The 17,218-nt window shown below is 45.6% G+C and overlaps 1 protein-coding gene across 2 annotated transcripts in view; it reads left to right on the top strand.

Moving 5' to 3' along the window:
• The window catches only part of TGFBR2 (transforming growth factor beta receptor 2), a 130,323-nt gene extending 123,396 nt beyond the window's left edge, over window positions 1-6,927 (top strand). For both annotated transcript variants that reach the window (XM_055707831.1, XM_055707830.1), the window contains exons 6-7: window positions 1,065-1,192; window positions 4,580-6,927. In XM_055707831.1, coding sequence (XP_055563806.1) covers window positions 1,065-1,192; window positions 4,580-4,759 — 308 coding nt within the window. In that variant the 3' untranslated portion in view covers window positions 4,760-6,927. The remainder of the gene's footprint in view (window positions 1-1,064; window positions 1,193-4,579) is intronic.
• The last annotated feature ends 10,291 nt before the right edge of the window (window positions 6,928-17,218 follow it).

Raw genomic sequence — 17,218 nt, 5'->3', positions numbered from 1 at the left:
AACATTACGCAACAGTACTGTCTCTCCCATCTTGTTCATCTCTCTTCACACATCTTCTGGGCACTCACATGCATTCTCCAGACTGCCTTGTAGATTACACTTCAGTTTTTCTCGCCCTCAATTAATTCCTAGAAAGAAATAAGAGGCAGCAGAACAGGCCAACTTCATAAATCTTTATCTAATACTAGCAAGTCATTAGGCCTGTGAGTAAAGTCTCCATCTGTTCCCAAAGAAACCACAGCATTTTCTACACTGTGTCAGCATCTACTATAATATTTCCGCTCGCAAAGATTTCTTGAGTTTTCTCCAAAGGCCCCATATGTCTGCCTTTTCCTTTCTCTCTCCAAAGAAAAGTAAAGAAAATATGCAACGTGCAAAGAAAAACTAGAATGGCAGCAGCCCCTTCAGGAAGCTGTGCCCCCTGCATCATGGGCCAAAACCTGACCCATTTTGGGAAAGAGGCCTAAAATAAGAGCTGACTACTACTTTCTACAGAGGAATGTGGATCAGTAATAAACAAGGGCAGCATGGCAGCTTCCATCACTGCTTTTTACTGTATCTTTGTCCTTTTCAAGCAACTGTTTCCTTCTAGCAATCTGGCACGTTAACATCTATCATGACCTAGAGAGATTTCGCTTTCTATTTCACCTGGTAAGTGTGTGTGGACTCAGGGGACCTAAGGGCAACCAGTTCTTGCAAGCCTGGCTCAAGCAAGACTCACCTTAAAGCTCCTGTGTGTTTTGCCTCAGCACAGACTGAAACGCTCACAAACTATTACAGGTTACTCCGCTGCTCTGACTGTTGCTAATATGATTATGTACTAAAGGGTTTAAATGAAAATTGTTTAGTTGGCTAGGAGAGGGAGGCGGGGGGAATGTGGGAGTAATACATTTGCAACATTTTTGCAAATGCCAACTGGCTTTGCTTTGTTTGGAGCTGGTCAAGCAGAACAGTGGTACTGAGTAGCTAATCAGTAGCTCCTCCAGAGAACAGCCAGCTCCCTTCACACTTGGCACCAGCACAGCCCAGCTGAATACCCTTGTGTTTGCTTATTCTCTTGGCAGAAGTGAAAGAGTACGAGCCCCCGTTTGGCTCCAAAGTGCGAGAACACCCCTGTGTGGAAAGCATGAAGGACAATGTCCTAAGAGACAGAGGGCGACCGGAGATCCCCAGCTCCTGGCTTAACCATCAGGTAAGAGCACCTGGGAGCTGCGCTACACAATTAGCTAATTAGCTGCTGCCTGAAGCCTGAGCCTTAACTCAGTGCCTGGCCCACCAGGCTGAACCTCTCTTTTTGCACAGATCAGGGCTCTGTCACGCAGTGACACCGGTGCTGCTGTGGTTCAGACACCACAGCGTTCTGCACCATGCCTGCCCCAAAGTCCTGGGTTCCTGTTGCCCACTGTGATCTAAAAGTGATCAAAACAACTAGGGTGGAAACCTGAGAGCCGACAATCATCCAGCCAGCCACAGAATAATTAGGGCCTTAAATCACAGTGTGTGCAGGCTCTGCAAGGTCAAAGAGAACAACTTTGCACATGGGTCCCTTCAGCAGAGAAAAGAAATCTCAGTATTTTATCATGGAAACCAGTCACAGTTGTATCCCAGCTGTTGACAGGTTTAAGAAAATAGGAAATGAGTCTTCACCAAGCCGGTCTGGTTTTGTTCGGGTTGCGCATTAGCAGTCTATTTCCCTTGCACTTCGTGAAGCGCTCTGTCAGCTTTCCCCAGGCACCCGCACCATGGTTGCACTTCCTAGGCTACAGCAGATTTCTCAGTAGATGAAGCTGAATGGAAACAAGCTAAAGGCATGTGTTTCTTCACCTTTGCTCTGAGCAGCTTCATCGGTAGAGAATCACACCAGAGAAGTGAGGCTTGGTCGCTCCACTTGTCAATGAAATATGTTGAGTGGTCTTTACAGACAAAAGGAAAGCATTGTGAACATTTATAAAAGCCCAGGCAACCAAGATCAGCCAGTATCTCCATCAGGAACAATGTAACGCTCCCTTTTTCATTCCAGTTGAGATGTTAAAATCGCAAGTCTAACACCTACTTAAGAAAGGTCAAGTGAGTGGCCAAAATCAATCATCTTTCCAACCAAGAACAATGCATCTGCCACTTGATAAGCGTAGCAGAGTGCAGCCCCTTCCTGGACCACAGGGACTTGCTCCTTCTGTAGTCATCTGTGATGAGTAGGGTTATTAAGGAGGGGCCTTTAACTGGGGAGGAAAGCTGTATTTTGAGAGACACCTGGATATCTGGTATCACCAGTACTAAAAAGCCCTTGACGCTTTTTAGGAGCCATAGATGCAACCCTCTCCTAAATGACAAGTGGAGCTGGGAAGGAGAGATTATACTAATGCTCATCTTTATAGAAAAGGACTGGTTGCAGAAATTTTATAAAATAGTGGACGAGCTAGTGAAAGAGGTCATGAGTTGATCGCAGTTGTTTGCCACAAAGGCAAAGTGAAGTCCAAACTGGTAATACATATGTGATACTTTAGAAAAGCCCAGTTAGCAAAGCAGAAAAGAATCCTGAGCCAGATCATATGGTAGAAAAAATTTACATAGTAGAAAATGCGTAAAATTAGGAACAGTGTGAGAACATTTCTCAGCATATTCAAAAGACATGGTCTCACATTTGAAAAAAATTAAAGAAGGGTAGGGTAAAGAACTGCTTAGGGAAACAGAAAAACAACAGGAAGATCTGTGGTCAGCAAACCTGAGGATAATGAGAGTTTTTCTCAAGAGCAAAAAGAAATCTAACTTAGTACCTGTCTGTTGCTGGATATGAAAGAAAGGTACTGCACACCCTAATGCAGAGGCAGAAGCGGTCAGCAAATATTTCTGCCCTGCATTTGGGAAGAGTCAGATGGTTGACATGTAATAGAAGGTGATGAAGGCCCCTAAAAGCAAAAGTCATTGGTGCTTACAGCAGGCCTGGAGCAGTGTCAGGTGGCCCAGCGATTCCGTGTTTGGGACAGGGCTGCTCCTGCAGGCACTGCGCTCTGTGGCAGCAGGAACGCGCGATGCTGCTGGTTAGGCCCTGGAGGGGTGCCTGGGCGCTCGCTTCATGCACAGCCAGCACAGGCCCACAGCTGCTCTCATAGCAGCAAGCCTGAGCGGGGGCGGGGGCTGCAGCTCAAGGTACTGGAGTAGAGCTCTAAGATACACCGTGAATTTTGTCACCTCTGGGTTGACATAGAGAGTAAAACAACAGCAGATTTGGACCTAGGTGTCCTGCATTCGACTTTGGAGATTTCCTCCCTATGTCAAACCCAGCGCTCAGTGTGCCCCCAGTGCGGGGCACCCCGCCGACTGGAGGGACCGTGCATCTGCGCTCGCATGTCACTGGGATGGGCACAGCTGGCCCCAGCGGGGTTGGAGCTAAGAGTCTAAGGCAGGAAATGAATGCCTGATAGCACACCCACAGGACATTTAATGAAGGTGGATTTAATTCCCTTCATCTGAACCCCTTCAGCGTTTCACATTGCGCTATCTAAAATGCAGTGATGCATCAGCTTCGGCAGGGCTGTGACAGTTTGCAGCAGCTGAGGATCTGCTTTGAACTCCACAGAAGTTGTTCGTACTGTAATGGCTATTCCATATTCATTTCCTTCCTCTGCAGTCGTGTTTTTGTAATGAACTCATTATTCATCGTGATAAAATTCTGGAATGGTTTTACATATTACAATTTTTTTCCCCTTAATGAGATTTGTTGCACTATTGATTTCAAGTTAATGTTTAATATTTAATTTAATTTACTGCTTGTAATTTCAATGCCAGCAGAAAACTAATGTTATTTGTATACAGACAATAACGTTCTGCTATTAACATTGACATCAGTCAACATCACCAATTAGGTAAATTATGCAATTAATGCAGTGTTGTGAACTGTTATTTTTTTAAATAAGAAGTTTAAGATAAATCCTACTTAATGGGCTCTTAGTGTCATAAAGCAAAGCACACAATTTCCTGGCAAATACCTCATGTTTATAAAATGCATTACAGAGATGCAGCTGTTTTTTCCTCCTCTAAACATGTGCATCGGTACTGAAATGAAGGTTAAATAGTTACATCTGTGAGTGACGCGTTCAGGTGTGTGACTGTGTCCCATACTTGCCCATAGATTTAGTTAGCCTGCAAGGAATTCATAAAGAGCTAAGGCAGGGCCTGATATTGCTGGCAGTCAGAATTTTGTTTGAAAAACCCAAACAGAATTCAGGCAGGCAGAGGCACGGATTGAGTGGGAAGTCACACAGAAGAATTCTGATCATCTTGATTGAAAAAAACCCTACTTGATTCTGTAACACTAGTCCAATGTGTCATTTTTCTTGTTATAAAGTGTCAGAACGTAAGCTCAGAAATGATAGTACCAACTAAAGGGCATAAAATGTTGTAGTAGGGTGTCTTAAAAAAAAAAAAAAAAAAAAAAAAAGCATGCCCCCCGTGACCATAGCAGCAGAGCCCATAAAGCACCCGCAGGACACAGGTGAATAACCCCTGAACTTCAGAGGGCACTAAGGCAACCCACACGTGGGCTCTGGCGCTGACTGGCCGCTCTCTGTGCTCTCTGCAGGGCATCCAGATGGTGTGTGAAACTCTCATTGAGTGCTGGGACCACGACCCCGAGGCGCGGCTCACAGCACAGTGCGTTGCGGAGCGCTTCAGCGAGCTCAAGCACCATGACAAGCTCTCGGGAAGAAGCTGTTCAGAGGAGAAGATCCCTGAAGATGGCTCCGTGACCACTGCCAAGTAGCATGTGCCCAAGAGCTCCAGAACAGAGGGAAGTCGCTCCTAGACGCGTTCACCTTGCAAAGGAAGGAGTCTCGATCGGTGCCTTGACTTGCTTCCTGGAGGACTGAGGCTGTCACTACTCCCTTTAGGCTCCAGCTCTGAACGGAGAGATGTATTCGTGGGAATTAAAAGCTGGGGAGTAAGTGTCATACCCTAGCATTGGCTGCTGGCATCATGTCACAGGAGGAGCTATGTATGTTAGCACTTCCTCAGGAAATGAGATTTGAAAATAGCCAATAACATTATGCACTTTATTAATGCCTGTATATAACTATGAAATTGCTATTATAAATATATATATACATATATATATATATTAAAAAAAAAATGTGTGTGTATGTATATATATATCTCTATATATCTATACACAGCCATGCTCGGAAAAAAAAAAAAAAAAGAAAAAGAGTTAAAATTTTTTCAAAAGTGCTTCCAGGAGATCATTTGCCTTTAGGGAAGGAGCCTGGGGATACTGGCATAGCAGGACACCAGCAACTGTGCCCTAAGCGATCTGCCAAAGCTGGGAGTATGAGGTGGTAAGAAGACGGCTTTCAAAGCATGTGCTGTAAGCACCTGGCTGTGGCCCTGCGGTTCACGGCTGCAGGAGCAGTCTCACAGCAGACAGGCCAATTTGGCTTTGCAGTTGTACCTATATGGTCCTGTCCGCAGCACATTTTGGAAGGTTCAGGGATGCCTTTGCCCTCTCACCTTCACCCCTGTGTCCTTACAATGTCCCAGAACAGCAGCGCAAAGAACTTTGGTCCCTCCACATGTGTGCTTTGATACAGAGGTTATTAATGTTATATGTTTATTGCTTTGAATTCATGCTGCTTGCAAGCAGGTTGCAAAATAGCAGCAGGATGAGTTTCTCCTCCTCCCACCCCCAAACCATACAAAACAAAACAGGGCCAGCAATAATCCAAGCAGATGTTTTATATTTGCTGTGCATTCTCAGTGCAGGCAGTACTATTTTTTCCCTTCCTTTTACCTTGATTGTGTTGCTATAAGAACAAACTCTTTCTTTTTTTTTTTTTTTTTCCCCTGTACAGCATGTCAAATTGCTTGACAGACCACAGTCTGACTCTGTTCCATGCTTTCTAGAGAAAAGTTCCTTGCAAACGGACCTCGGAGGTGAGGGAAAACACTGTAGCATTAGGTTAATGGTATATTCTGCCCTCAGCAAGTCAGCAATTAACAGAAAATAAGCCCAAACCCCAAGAAAGGAGATTTATTCCAAAAGGAGCCCTCAGACATTGCTTACATTCTTTCAGAAGTTCTCCAAATGTTTAATAAGATAGTTCACATCACATTGGGTCTATATAAATGGCAGCGATGTGTTTAGTAAGTGCTAACAATTTTGTCTTCAGGAGTTTTGAGGCAATTTTTCCACTTTTTTCTTCCCCACGGCATGGAAGCAGGCCTTGGAAATTAGAAATTCAGCCGGCACAAGCCAGCCCTGTACGGGTGTATCTGGTGCAATTTATTAAACACCTTTGACAGATGAACATCGCTATTTCTCCAGAAGATGTTGCCATGTAAGTCAATAGGAATCACGCTTCCTCAAATAGGACTTAAGATTTAAGATGACAAATATTTTATTTGAAATGGGTTTGTATCTGCCTTTTTTTTCTTTCATTTTAACCAAACTACTCAGAAATATTTAAACAACGCGGGGCAAAAACCTCGGCGACTACCGCGGCACTCGGCGAATGCGGTGTGCGGGGGGCGCTGGGCCTGGCGGCGGGGCCTGCTGCCCTCTAGCGGCGCTGCTGCCCTCCAGCGGCGCTGCTGCCACCTCGGCAGCCCGCGGCGGGGGGCAGGGACCGCCCGCCCCTTCCTCCTCTTCCATCCACGCTGAACGGCAAGGAATGGCGTCCGGTAGTTCCTGACAATACTGACACTTTTACCTTTGGGGTTTTTTTACTACTACATGTAAAGGAATGTTCTTATTCTTTTAAGGAATATTTCACCTGTACATCATGTATGAAATAGGAATGTGAACAATATATACTCTTGTATATCAAGTTTGAAGCACTTAACTTGCTTTGTAACTGTTTTGGGGGTTTTTTTCGTCTGTTTTGTTTTGTATAAAGCAAATGTTTATTGGAGCAAATAAAATAACACCAACTTGCATTTGTCTTTTATCTCTAGAGCATCCAGAATAGGGAGACCGCTCTTTCTAAAACAAACCCTATCCTAAAAGGATTCAGGACCATTCCTTGCCACCAGAGGCCTGAATGTCATGCTGGGGGTGTCCAATGGTCTTTGCATGCGTCCTGTTTTGCTAATGCCTCTTCTGGTCTCTACCCAGCGCTTCAGCAGAACAGCACGAGCAGACACCCAAACATGCTGGCGCATTAGCCCCTGCAGTGTAAAACCGTCACTAGTCTCAGGGGTGGGGAGAGAGAAGAGGGTTCACAGCTGATGTTCTCCAGCTTTTAGGCTGCTCAATTCTCAGTACAGATGAGGCACTGGGTTTAGTGGTGCATTTGGCAGTGCTAGGTTAATGGTTGGCTCATTGGTCTTGAAGGTCTTTTCCAAACTAAATGATTCTATGATAAGGCTGTAGTTAAACTTCAGTTGTTTCAGTGCTGGTATTAAAGTGAGCCAGAAGACAGCCCGCTAAATCTGTGTCACTGAGAACTGTATGATTAATTGCTTGGGCTCCCACGGAAGACATGCAGAACACAAGCACCACATAAACAAAGAGTGAGGTACCTTCCTCTTCCCCCACTCAAATTGCCTCAAGTGGGACTTAGGATGAATCTAAGCCTTTACACAGGATGCAGCCCTCCAGTGCCTGCTGTAGGCATCTGAAACTCTCCAGGTATCACCATTATTATTTTTTTTTCAGGGACCGTACTTTGGTGCCAAAACCTCCACCAGAGCTCATGCTTGGCTGCACTGAATACCTCCTTTTGAACCTTTACGTGGGGATTCCCCAAACAGGCACCCAGAAGTCTTCATTCTTGAGGTGAGCAGAACTGCAGAATAAGTAAGGCTAGCAGGGGTCTCTGCTGCAGGCACTGTGCTTGCTGGTCACCTGGCCCAGGGTCCTGTTCAAAACAGGCAGCTTGGATCAGGTTGCTCAAGACCTTGTTGAATTTTGCATATGTTCAAAGCTAATGATCTCACAGCCTCTCCGGGCACCTGGTGCTCCAAACAAAGCAGCACAGGCAGCCAATGTCAGCTGTGGTGCAAAGAACAGTGGCCACATTTAGTCTGAACTTGGAGAAACAGGGGCTTTGTGAAGGAGACGCTGCCTAGGTGCCCCCGCCAGCAGACAGCTGCAGGTGACCATGTCCTTCATCAAGCCAGCTCCCCTCTGCCCCACGCTACCAGACTATAAATCCAACCGCACAGGGAGGATGCTGCAGCCAGGTGAAACCAGCTGCCTGGGGCCACCCCAGAGGGGCCTGCAGGGAGCCTTGCTGCAGGGCTGCTGGGGGTGCAGTCAGGACAGGACCCCGCCAGCTGCAAGGCAACGTGCCCGCACCAGCCTTGCTGTAGTCGCTCTAACGCGGAGGGATGGTAGGATACTCCCTCCCCAGCAAGCACTACTGACACAGCCTTCCCTTCCCTCCTGTTTCTTCAGTGAAGACCAGGTACAAAACAGCTCTCAGCTTCCCTGCAGACATCCAAAGCCGCACTGTCCACACTTCTGTGGTTTCCAGCAGCGCCCTGCTGTGCCCAAGGCAAGCCTAGCGTCACTGTGGTCGGCCTCAGCTGGTGTGCTGATGGCAGTGGCCACCCCTCACCAGTCCCCACCGCTGGCCACGTACTTGCAAAGATCTTCAAGCCCCGACATCCTGTCTATACCGGCTCAAAGCCCAAGTCCTTTTGGCATAACAAGGCAAGCAAGTGTTGCAAAACCAAATACGAAACGGCTTAAGAAAACGTAGCAGGCAAATGCCAGACCTTTCAGTCTCGATATACAAAATATCCTTGAAATAAAGTACACCGTATCCTTCTAATAATTTTTTTCAATTAAGACTTTCGCCCACCTTTCTCATCCTAAATACGGTATTCAACATCCTGCTGTAAGCAGCTCTTAATTAGCATCCCAATCAGCATTTTATCACCAGGGTACACAGCAAGGAGGCTCCAGCTGTGCAATGCAGAAGGCAATCCTTGGGTTTACTACTGAACTATGCAATGGTCTAAACTGGATGGCAAAGTTTCCCTGCACAGCCTGCCCATGTTACCAGTTCATGTAATTCCCAGCACAATCGAGATTTCACTCCCTTCTAGGGTATTTGCAACTGCTACTGGAATAGACAGGAACGATAAAAGAAGAAAAAAATCATGACCTGGCTCCTGGGGGTTGGAGGGGAGAAAGGAATTAAGACATCATTGCTCTGAACGCTCCTGGAAACAAACTGGGCCACATGTAGAGCACCTGCAATATTGTCCTCTTGTCAAGCCAGCTGTGCTGGGACCCAAGGGCTTCCTTTGCTTCCAGAGAAACCTTGATTAATTTATTTCCCGATCCTTAGCTCTTTCTCTCCCTCCTGCTTTCTTTTTTTTTTTTTCTTTTTTTTGGCATTATGTTTTTAATAAAATGCTGCCTATGGCAATTTTTCCCTCCAGCCACAAAGAAGATGGAGTGAATTCTGTTCCAGACTGTCTGCTGCTCGTTCCTGAATGCAGTTTGGCTGCGTTCATGCTGCTTATTACTTGGCAAATATTCATGCAAGTCAGTGCGCACCATATGCACGTTCAGAGGCTCTTGCTGGGGGTGTGTGTGTGCCAAAAATCCCAGTCTCCTCCTCTATCAGTACAAGTAATGCACCTCACTGCAGGATTTTGGTGCTTGGTTGTTTTTTTGATCGGGCACCTGTGTGCTAGTGGATTACATTTCCCAGCATGACCCCCAAGACCCATTTGGCCTGAGCCCATGGTGTCCCAGCTTGGCTGTCCAGACCACACTTCCTCACCATGCCTAGACCTGTTTGCAGCTTTCACCTATTTTTGACCTCCAGCAGCTGAAAGGCCTTGCTCGTGGGCAGAAAGCTGAGGAGAAAATCAGTGGTTTGTTGAAATACGGCCAAATTGTGAGGCTTCTGGGAGGACCAAGCCCAGGAAATAGATCTAAAACTCTTGACCGATGAACACTTTGAGCACCATCTAATCACTTCATGAAGAGACAAAGGCAAAAGGCAGCTCATAAATTATCTGCTGTGAATTAGTTGCTCAGTTATAATGGTGATAAACTAATCCCTTCAGACAGCTGCATTTACGTAACTAAATTCTTAAAAAATAAAATGGTTACCTGATCAAGTCCGCGTGAGTGAACTCCCACTGCTGAGATGTCTGGTTCATAAATGTGCTGCCATGAGAAGGCAGGTAGAGCAAAGATCCCTGGCACTTCTTCCCAGGCTAGCAGGCTCATGTGTGTCACCCAAGGGACCACTCACAGCTGAAAGCACTGAAAACACCTCTTGCTCCTCTGCTGCAGCAAGGAAGAACAACAAAAAGCAATTCAGTTTGCTTTCTTTTTTTCACCCTTCCACGGCTTCAAGCCCCAGCTACCAAAATCTCCTCCCCACCACTCCTCTCCTCCTCCCAGGCACCCTCAGGTGCCTGAACGGGGGCTGTGCAATGCTCTTCCTCCTACCTCCAGTTTGGGGTCAAGGCACTGGTCTTTCTCTCATGAAGGCAACTTACCGCGTTTGTGTTTCAGACCAGGACCCGCATCAGCTATTTGGGTTCAAGCGTTGAGCTGAGCACTGCATGACCTCCCACAGGGCACCTCACCATTGGTTCTGCTCAGGCTAGAGCCATGCCCTTCTTCCTGCCTACCGCTCCTGCCCCAGCCCCCTCCTCTCCCCTACAGGGACCATCCTGACTGCTAGGGTCTGCCCACCTCCAGAAATGGCACCTGAGTAAACCCACCGCACACACCTGTTGAATACACCGCCACTTTGCGTATTTAGGGTGGGAGTGATGCAGAGGAAGCGAAGCCTGAAAGAAACGCACATCGTACGTGTTTCTAACCAGCTTGCACAGAGATGGCGGTCAGGTCTCTGGCCAGGCTTGGCGGCTTTCTGCTTCGGTTTGAGTGGCTGCCCGAGGTCTCTGTGTTTGCTGAAGGACAGGATGACCACATCACCACTGGCTTGTCATTCACACGAGCAACTTGCATCACCCCTCCGACTCCACCCTTGACTCTCACCCTCCCACCCCCCAAGCCAGGAATGAAAACACCCCTACAACATTTACAGCCCTGCTGCAACAGGGTTTTTTGCATCATGCAGCTCAGTCACCTGCCAGTGTAACGTAAAAACCTTTGAGATGTCCTGGTTTTTGCGGTGTGCCTCAGCCTCTGGCTGGCTGCATGTGGGGTTTAGGCGAGTACATTATTTTGGATAAGTGAGAGCAATGTGGGATGCGGGATGTGTTACCGGAGCTGTACAGTGAGCTGCAGAAGGGGAGCTCGTCACACACACCCCCCCCCCAGCTCACCCCGACAAAGGCCAAGCCCAATACTTTCCAGCTGGTACAAAGAGCTCCAGAAACAGACTTTCTTCTGTTAGAACTACGCCTGAGTCTTCACGTTTCAGCCTTGCGGGAATCCATTTAAGGTTAGAAAATGTTTTGCAGAAGGTATTGATTTAATGTAATTCCTGATTTCCTTTGAAAGTGAAAATTGTCTTTCTAGTTCTCAAACAGAAGACAATATAAACTTCCCCTGAGATAACATCTGCCTGTCTGTGGCTGCAAACGTTTAGCTCCTAAAGGCGGGCCTTTACCTGTTGACTTCCTCAAACACGTATGCGAATGCTGAGAGGATCTCTGCGCTCACCCAGCAAGGCTGCCTGTGCTACGACTACTCAGTAAAATAAGATTATAAAAATATTGATATTAAATTGGGAATATATCATTTGGCAATGTATATGAAATGCCTTCTGAGACTCAGAAGTGACAAGGGCTGTTGCTTCAGAGATTGAGATAAAAATACAAGGCCTACTCTGGGCTCTTTCAGTGCATCATTGCAACAATTGTTTGAGAATCATTTAAAGCAAAACACTACTTTTTGAAAGAGCAAAGCCTTTTATACAGGATATATGCATGCCTGGAACGACAAAAACATCTCTGATCCAACGAAACTGAACTAAAGGTTGTCAGAGAAAGGATCCAGTAGAAGAAAACACAAAACCCATCTGCTCACACCACCAAGACAAACAACTACGCGGTGCCGCCAGCAAGGAGAATTATAACTTGCAGCACATGGGTTAACAGACAACATATTACATTCAGGAGCAGCCCATCCATAAAAGAAGCACTTAGCAAGTGAAAGATGGTAACTGCTGATGATACCTGCATCCAGCCTTATTTCTGGAAAGGTGAGGTTTCCTCCTTTGGCAAATTAAAGCCAGGGTACGGATTCTCTTCAAGAGATACGTGCTTTCCATAAGACGTCCATCTGGTATTCCTGCAGGCAGCAGAAAGTAGGCCATACCTTTAATTAGCTAAAAGGTTTTGAACAGGACATAAATCTCATACGAAGACTGTTAATTTTCCAGTTGTTAAGCCTTGTATGCTTTTACACAGACTTGCTCATGTGCTTTGGCTACAACCCCTTTTGCACATCTAAACCCCACGGGAGAAGCAGGAGCAGTATTTCTGTGACATGACAACATCACCGACACTTCAGCCTCACTACTGGGGAGGAGTGTGCAAACGCAACTTGCAGGGGATTAGACTGAAATTCTTCTTGTATTGCTTCGAATGGCATAGCAAAGTGCTCCTGTGTTTTAAGGCATTAAGGGCATCGCCCATTAAGCAGCAGGTTGTTTAGCCTGGGTACTTCTGGAAAGGACATGTAAGCCTTATTAAATAAGGGGGGGAGAAAAAAAGCAATTTCATTTTAATTTAGGAATGTTAACATTAATGGGCTTGTCTTGAAATAATTTCTGGAATGGTTGCTTTAAGAACCTAATCTTAACAAAGCCATAGGAAATGGAAGAAAGAATTTAAATTAACTTACTTCATCCATTTGTAAATTGTTTGGGTTAATCACAGTAAACCAAACAGGATTCAGCCATACTTAAACACAGCCTTTGCCTGAGTATAAACTGTTTATTATATCCATGACACACAACTAGACAAAATTCATTCTTGAGCTGGGGAAGAGTCTAATTTGGTTTTATAGGCTCTAGAGGCAAACATTTTGGCAGAAGAGGGTTTGCTTTTCAACGTAAAACAATCTCAGGAAAACTCTCCCCAAAGCGAGCGCGCGATGCGGCAGCATCTCACCACCCTTATCACATCAGCAGCTTGGCCTAAAGTTGGCTGCCATGGCAGGGTGGGCCCTTCCCGGCGGGAGCGGGGCTGCACAGGGAGCCACAAGGGAGGCTGGGCATGGGCAGCCAACGGGCAGGCAGCCGAAGCTTGGACAGATGAAGTCCGTTCCGTGTGCTTTCATGGGCTCCCAAGTAAGACCGTTTCCTCACCCCACTACAACACTGCTGAGGTCAATAGGTTTGACTTCAGCAACGCGACCTATTAGGTCTGTGGATTTTAGGGAGATTTTTGGTGTGGACACACGGAGAGTTGCTCATACACTAGCTTAGAGACTGGTTGTTCTTTTCTTTATGTATCTTCACATTAGTGCTAATGATACAAAGTATTTGGTTCAAAAATCCTAACAAGGAATACAATGGATTTTAACAAAGAAAATTTTGCCTTTTCATTTTCCAATGAGCATTCTGGCAATCCTGGGTGAGTCTTGATGGCCGTGTGGGCTGGCGAGGCTGGAGCTCTGTATTTCTACACTACTTGCCCCGATGTGCAGAGTCAATCATATTAGCTTCTAGAAGAGATGGAAATTTATTTCATGGACAAATGCATGAAATAAGCTTTGGATACAGGGTCAGACAGGTCAAATGATGATGTTCATCTTTTTCTATCTCTTTTTCTTTATGTGTGGCCAATGCATTAGCAATTGGAATGTGTGAATGCTACAGAGCGAATGACACCTCTCACCCACGTAGCAACACATTTCTTGCTTAAGCCATGCACCCTGGCAATAATAAAATTATTAACCTGAGGATATTAAATGCTCTGATGAATAACTTGCATATGCTTGTGACTCCATTTTGCTGTATTTTATGGTAAGAATTGATTTTTAAATAACTGCTTTAATTGTCTTCCAGGAGTAATTAAAATGGAATTATAGGGATTGTGAGCTGCATGCAATGCTTTCATTAAGACAACAATTATGGGGGAAGGGCCCTTAATCAGGCAGGGGGGAGGAACTCTTTTTTTTTTTTTTTTTGTTTTTTGTTTTAACGACTTATGCAAATATCTCCTACATGATTGCCTCATCACGTTCAATACTCCGGGACCAGAGCAACGTCTTTGTCTTCCCATTCTAAAGACACCCAGCAAACTAAATACTGAGGGTACTTTTTTTATGAAGGAAAAGCATTAAAAACCAAAACTAAAACCATAAAAGAAACCCCTTCAGGATGAACTGTACAACTGAAAAGGCGAGTGGATGGAAAGGCCAAAATGTTTAGTACTTGTTTGGTTATATTAGTCTTCTGTCTAGCTACAATCAGACAATAAAAGATTAATTCTCAAACTAGTATGGGATAAGAAAAGGGTGGAAAATGCTTAGTATATTGTATTGTTTCAGCTGACTGATGTGGACAAAATTGCCATCTCAGATCTATTTGTGCTTGTCTTTGACTACTCTGACTCTTTTGCATAAAACACATGTCCAGTTCCGAATCCAGATGCATGTCCCAGCCATATCATAGCTCTGTACTAAGGCAAGGCTTTGGTGCTCCCCTGTGTTCCCCTTCCAAGACCCCTGCTTTCCCAGAGTCAGCGCCCAGGTAAGCAGCCTGGCCAGGCCCTGCGGCATCCCCAGGCCCCAGCCCCTGCCCCAGCCCCCCTGAGGGTCAAGTTCTCCGAGATGCAATATGCCCCAGCGAGGATTTCTGCAGTCACACAGTTTGCTCCCACATAGCCAAAGGGACAGAGGTAGTACTTACTACTTGAAATGGGGCAAAAAGAGCTGCGGAACCCATTCGGTTCCTTGTCTCTCAGGAAATTACAAGGGGTAGGAAGAATCAAATTATTTGAAGGCAACTGGAAAACAGTATGAAGAGGGTAGGGGGCAACATGGATTCGTCAACATATTTTTTTTATCGTACAGAGCAGTAGCTCTTGTAAAATGGAGAAGATACAGTAAGCATCATACGTGTGGAGCTTAGAAAGGCTTTTGATGTCACCTCAAGTGATATTCTTGTTAGCAAACTAGGGAAATGTTGCTCAAATTCAAGTACAGAGTTGATGCAAAGCTGGCTTGAATTTACAACAGTTACTATGTATATCCCTAGGAGGCACTGAGTACCATCCCACAATGACCCACGTGAGGCTCCTATTCAGTATTTTAAATAATTACCTAGGTGATGGACAAATGTAAATGCTTATGAAACCTGCAAACTGTATCATGCTGTGAGAGGCTGCAAGTGTGCTGCAGGATGGACTGACAATTCAAATTGTTCTTGACATATTGAATAAATGTTTTGAAAAACCATGATCCTCATTACTGGGAACACTTACAAAGGAGTAATTAAGCATACAGATATCTAATGGAGAGCAGCTGGCCAAAGAAGCTCTAGTGCTCAGGGTGGATCACAAGCCTGACAAGAGTCAATAGTGTCCTGCTGTTACAAAAGAAGGCGAGCATCACGGTGACGTACAAAGAGCAGTGTAGCTGAGAGATGTACAAAGTGATCCTGCTCCCTTTGAAAACCTGGTAAGAGTTCAGAGAACTGCTCTGCCTTGTTTTGGGCAGTGGAACAATCAGAAGATTTTCAAACACAGCCTCTGAGGAAATGTGGGAGGAATGACTGTAATGCAGGACTAGAAAAGCCAATAATTAAGGGGCAGTAAGATAATGAACTTAGAACACGGAGAGGTTGCTGAGAGGAAAAACATGCGTTAGCCCTAATCATGGTAGGTAGATCAAACACAGCAGGGAAAATCTGGATTATCCATTACGGGAAGACTGCAGGCTGTCCGTCCAGCACTTTTGGTCATAGGCTAGACAAAGGTTAGACACTAGTTCTCAGATATCACTGATCTTACCTCGGGATGGTGGTCATATCATCTTGATGACATCTTGAGATCCTATCTTCTCACAGGGGTCGCAGTTCTGTGTTTGGTCTGTGGCTCCAAAGGTCTGAGTTCAGGGTGGTCAGGAATCTGGAAATTTTGTTCTATGGGCAATTCCAAAATGTGTTGGGGCATGGGGACAGGACATCCTCTTCTGTAACTCACCGTAGAACATCAATATTTCTGAAGGAAAGGAAAATATTTTTAAAAACCCAGACATTTGGATTGCTTCAGAATAAAATCAAGCCTGGAAACTCAGCACTCTGAGGCCATAGAGCTGAAAGTGGCTTGCATGCTCCCGAGTCAGTTTTTAACCTTGGTAAAGAGCACGAGTAAGGAATCAGTGCTCAGCTGAGAGGCGCACAGTCAGGAAAGTGCTTTTTTCATGGCCCTCTGAGCTCCCCACTGCCCAGCTTCAATGCCCCAAACACACCAGCATCATCATGGGTTACACAGCAAGGAAACATATTCCCGTCACTATTTAGGCAGGATGACAAGAAATTATCACAGGTCTGTGTGCATTTCCCTAAAGTCTATTGAAATCCAACGTTTGCACAGGAGACTGCCTAAAACAAAGCAACATTTTTTGACTTTGAAAAATCCCAAGAAATTTCAGTTCCAATTCCCTCCCCTGCCACACATGAGATGTTCAGGATTGCTCTTTGGAAGAGACATCATCCTGCGTGTGGCACAGGTCGGTTACCAGAGGACACACGGGTAGATGGAGCACACACCTAGGGAGTGCTGCTCTTCAGTCTGTAACACCAGTTAACATGCCCACCGCCCACTGCTCCCAGCTTGAGACAGCAGAGCTGGGGGACAGGGGCCTGGAGCAGCCGCCAAGCCTGCTGCCTGTCAGGGTTTCCCTGCTGCTATGCTCCAGAGGTGAGGCCAGATCTGCTTTGATGTTTACCACCAAACTTCTTGTCTGGCTGACTTTATAAGGCATTCAGGTTTAGCTCATACACCGCTATTTATGCCATCATTACACTTATCCCCACAATTTTCCAAGTGTTCAGTACATCCTACCTCTAACCAAAAAGTTCTTGCAGCTTTTTGCGAGTCCTCAAAGATTTTGCACTTTGACTGAGCCTCCCTTGCCACAAGCTCTTAAAATCTCCTAGTTCTCCACCATGTCAGCCTAAAATTTCCAACACAGCTTCATCAACGGATTTAATGAACATAATCTTTCCAAAAAGGTTAGTGATGACAGTGTGAAGCTAAATTAGCCCAGAATCAATGCCCACGTTTGAGTGGTATCTTCCCTTCTCCATCACTCGTTTTCATCTTT

Source organism: Falco cherrug, chromosome 4 (genome assembly GCF_023634085.1).
Source record: "Falco cherrug isolate bFalChe1 chromosome 4, bFalChe1.pri, whole genome shotgun sequence".
NCBI classification, from domain to species: Eukaryota; Metazoa; Chordata; class Aves; order Falconiformes; family Falconidae; genus Falco; species Falco cherrug.
Note: the sequence above shows the minus strand (reverse complement) of the source record. Positions and strands in the feature narration are given on the sequence as shown.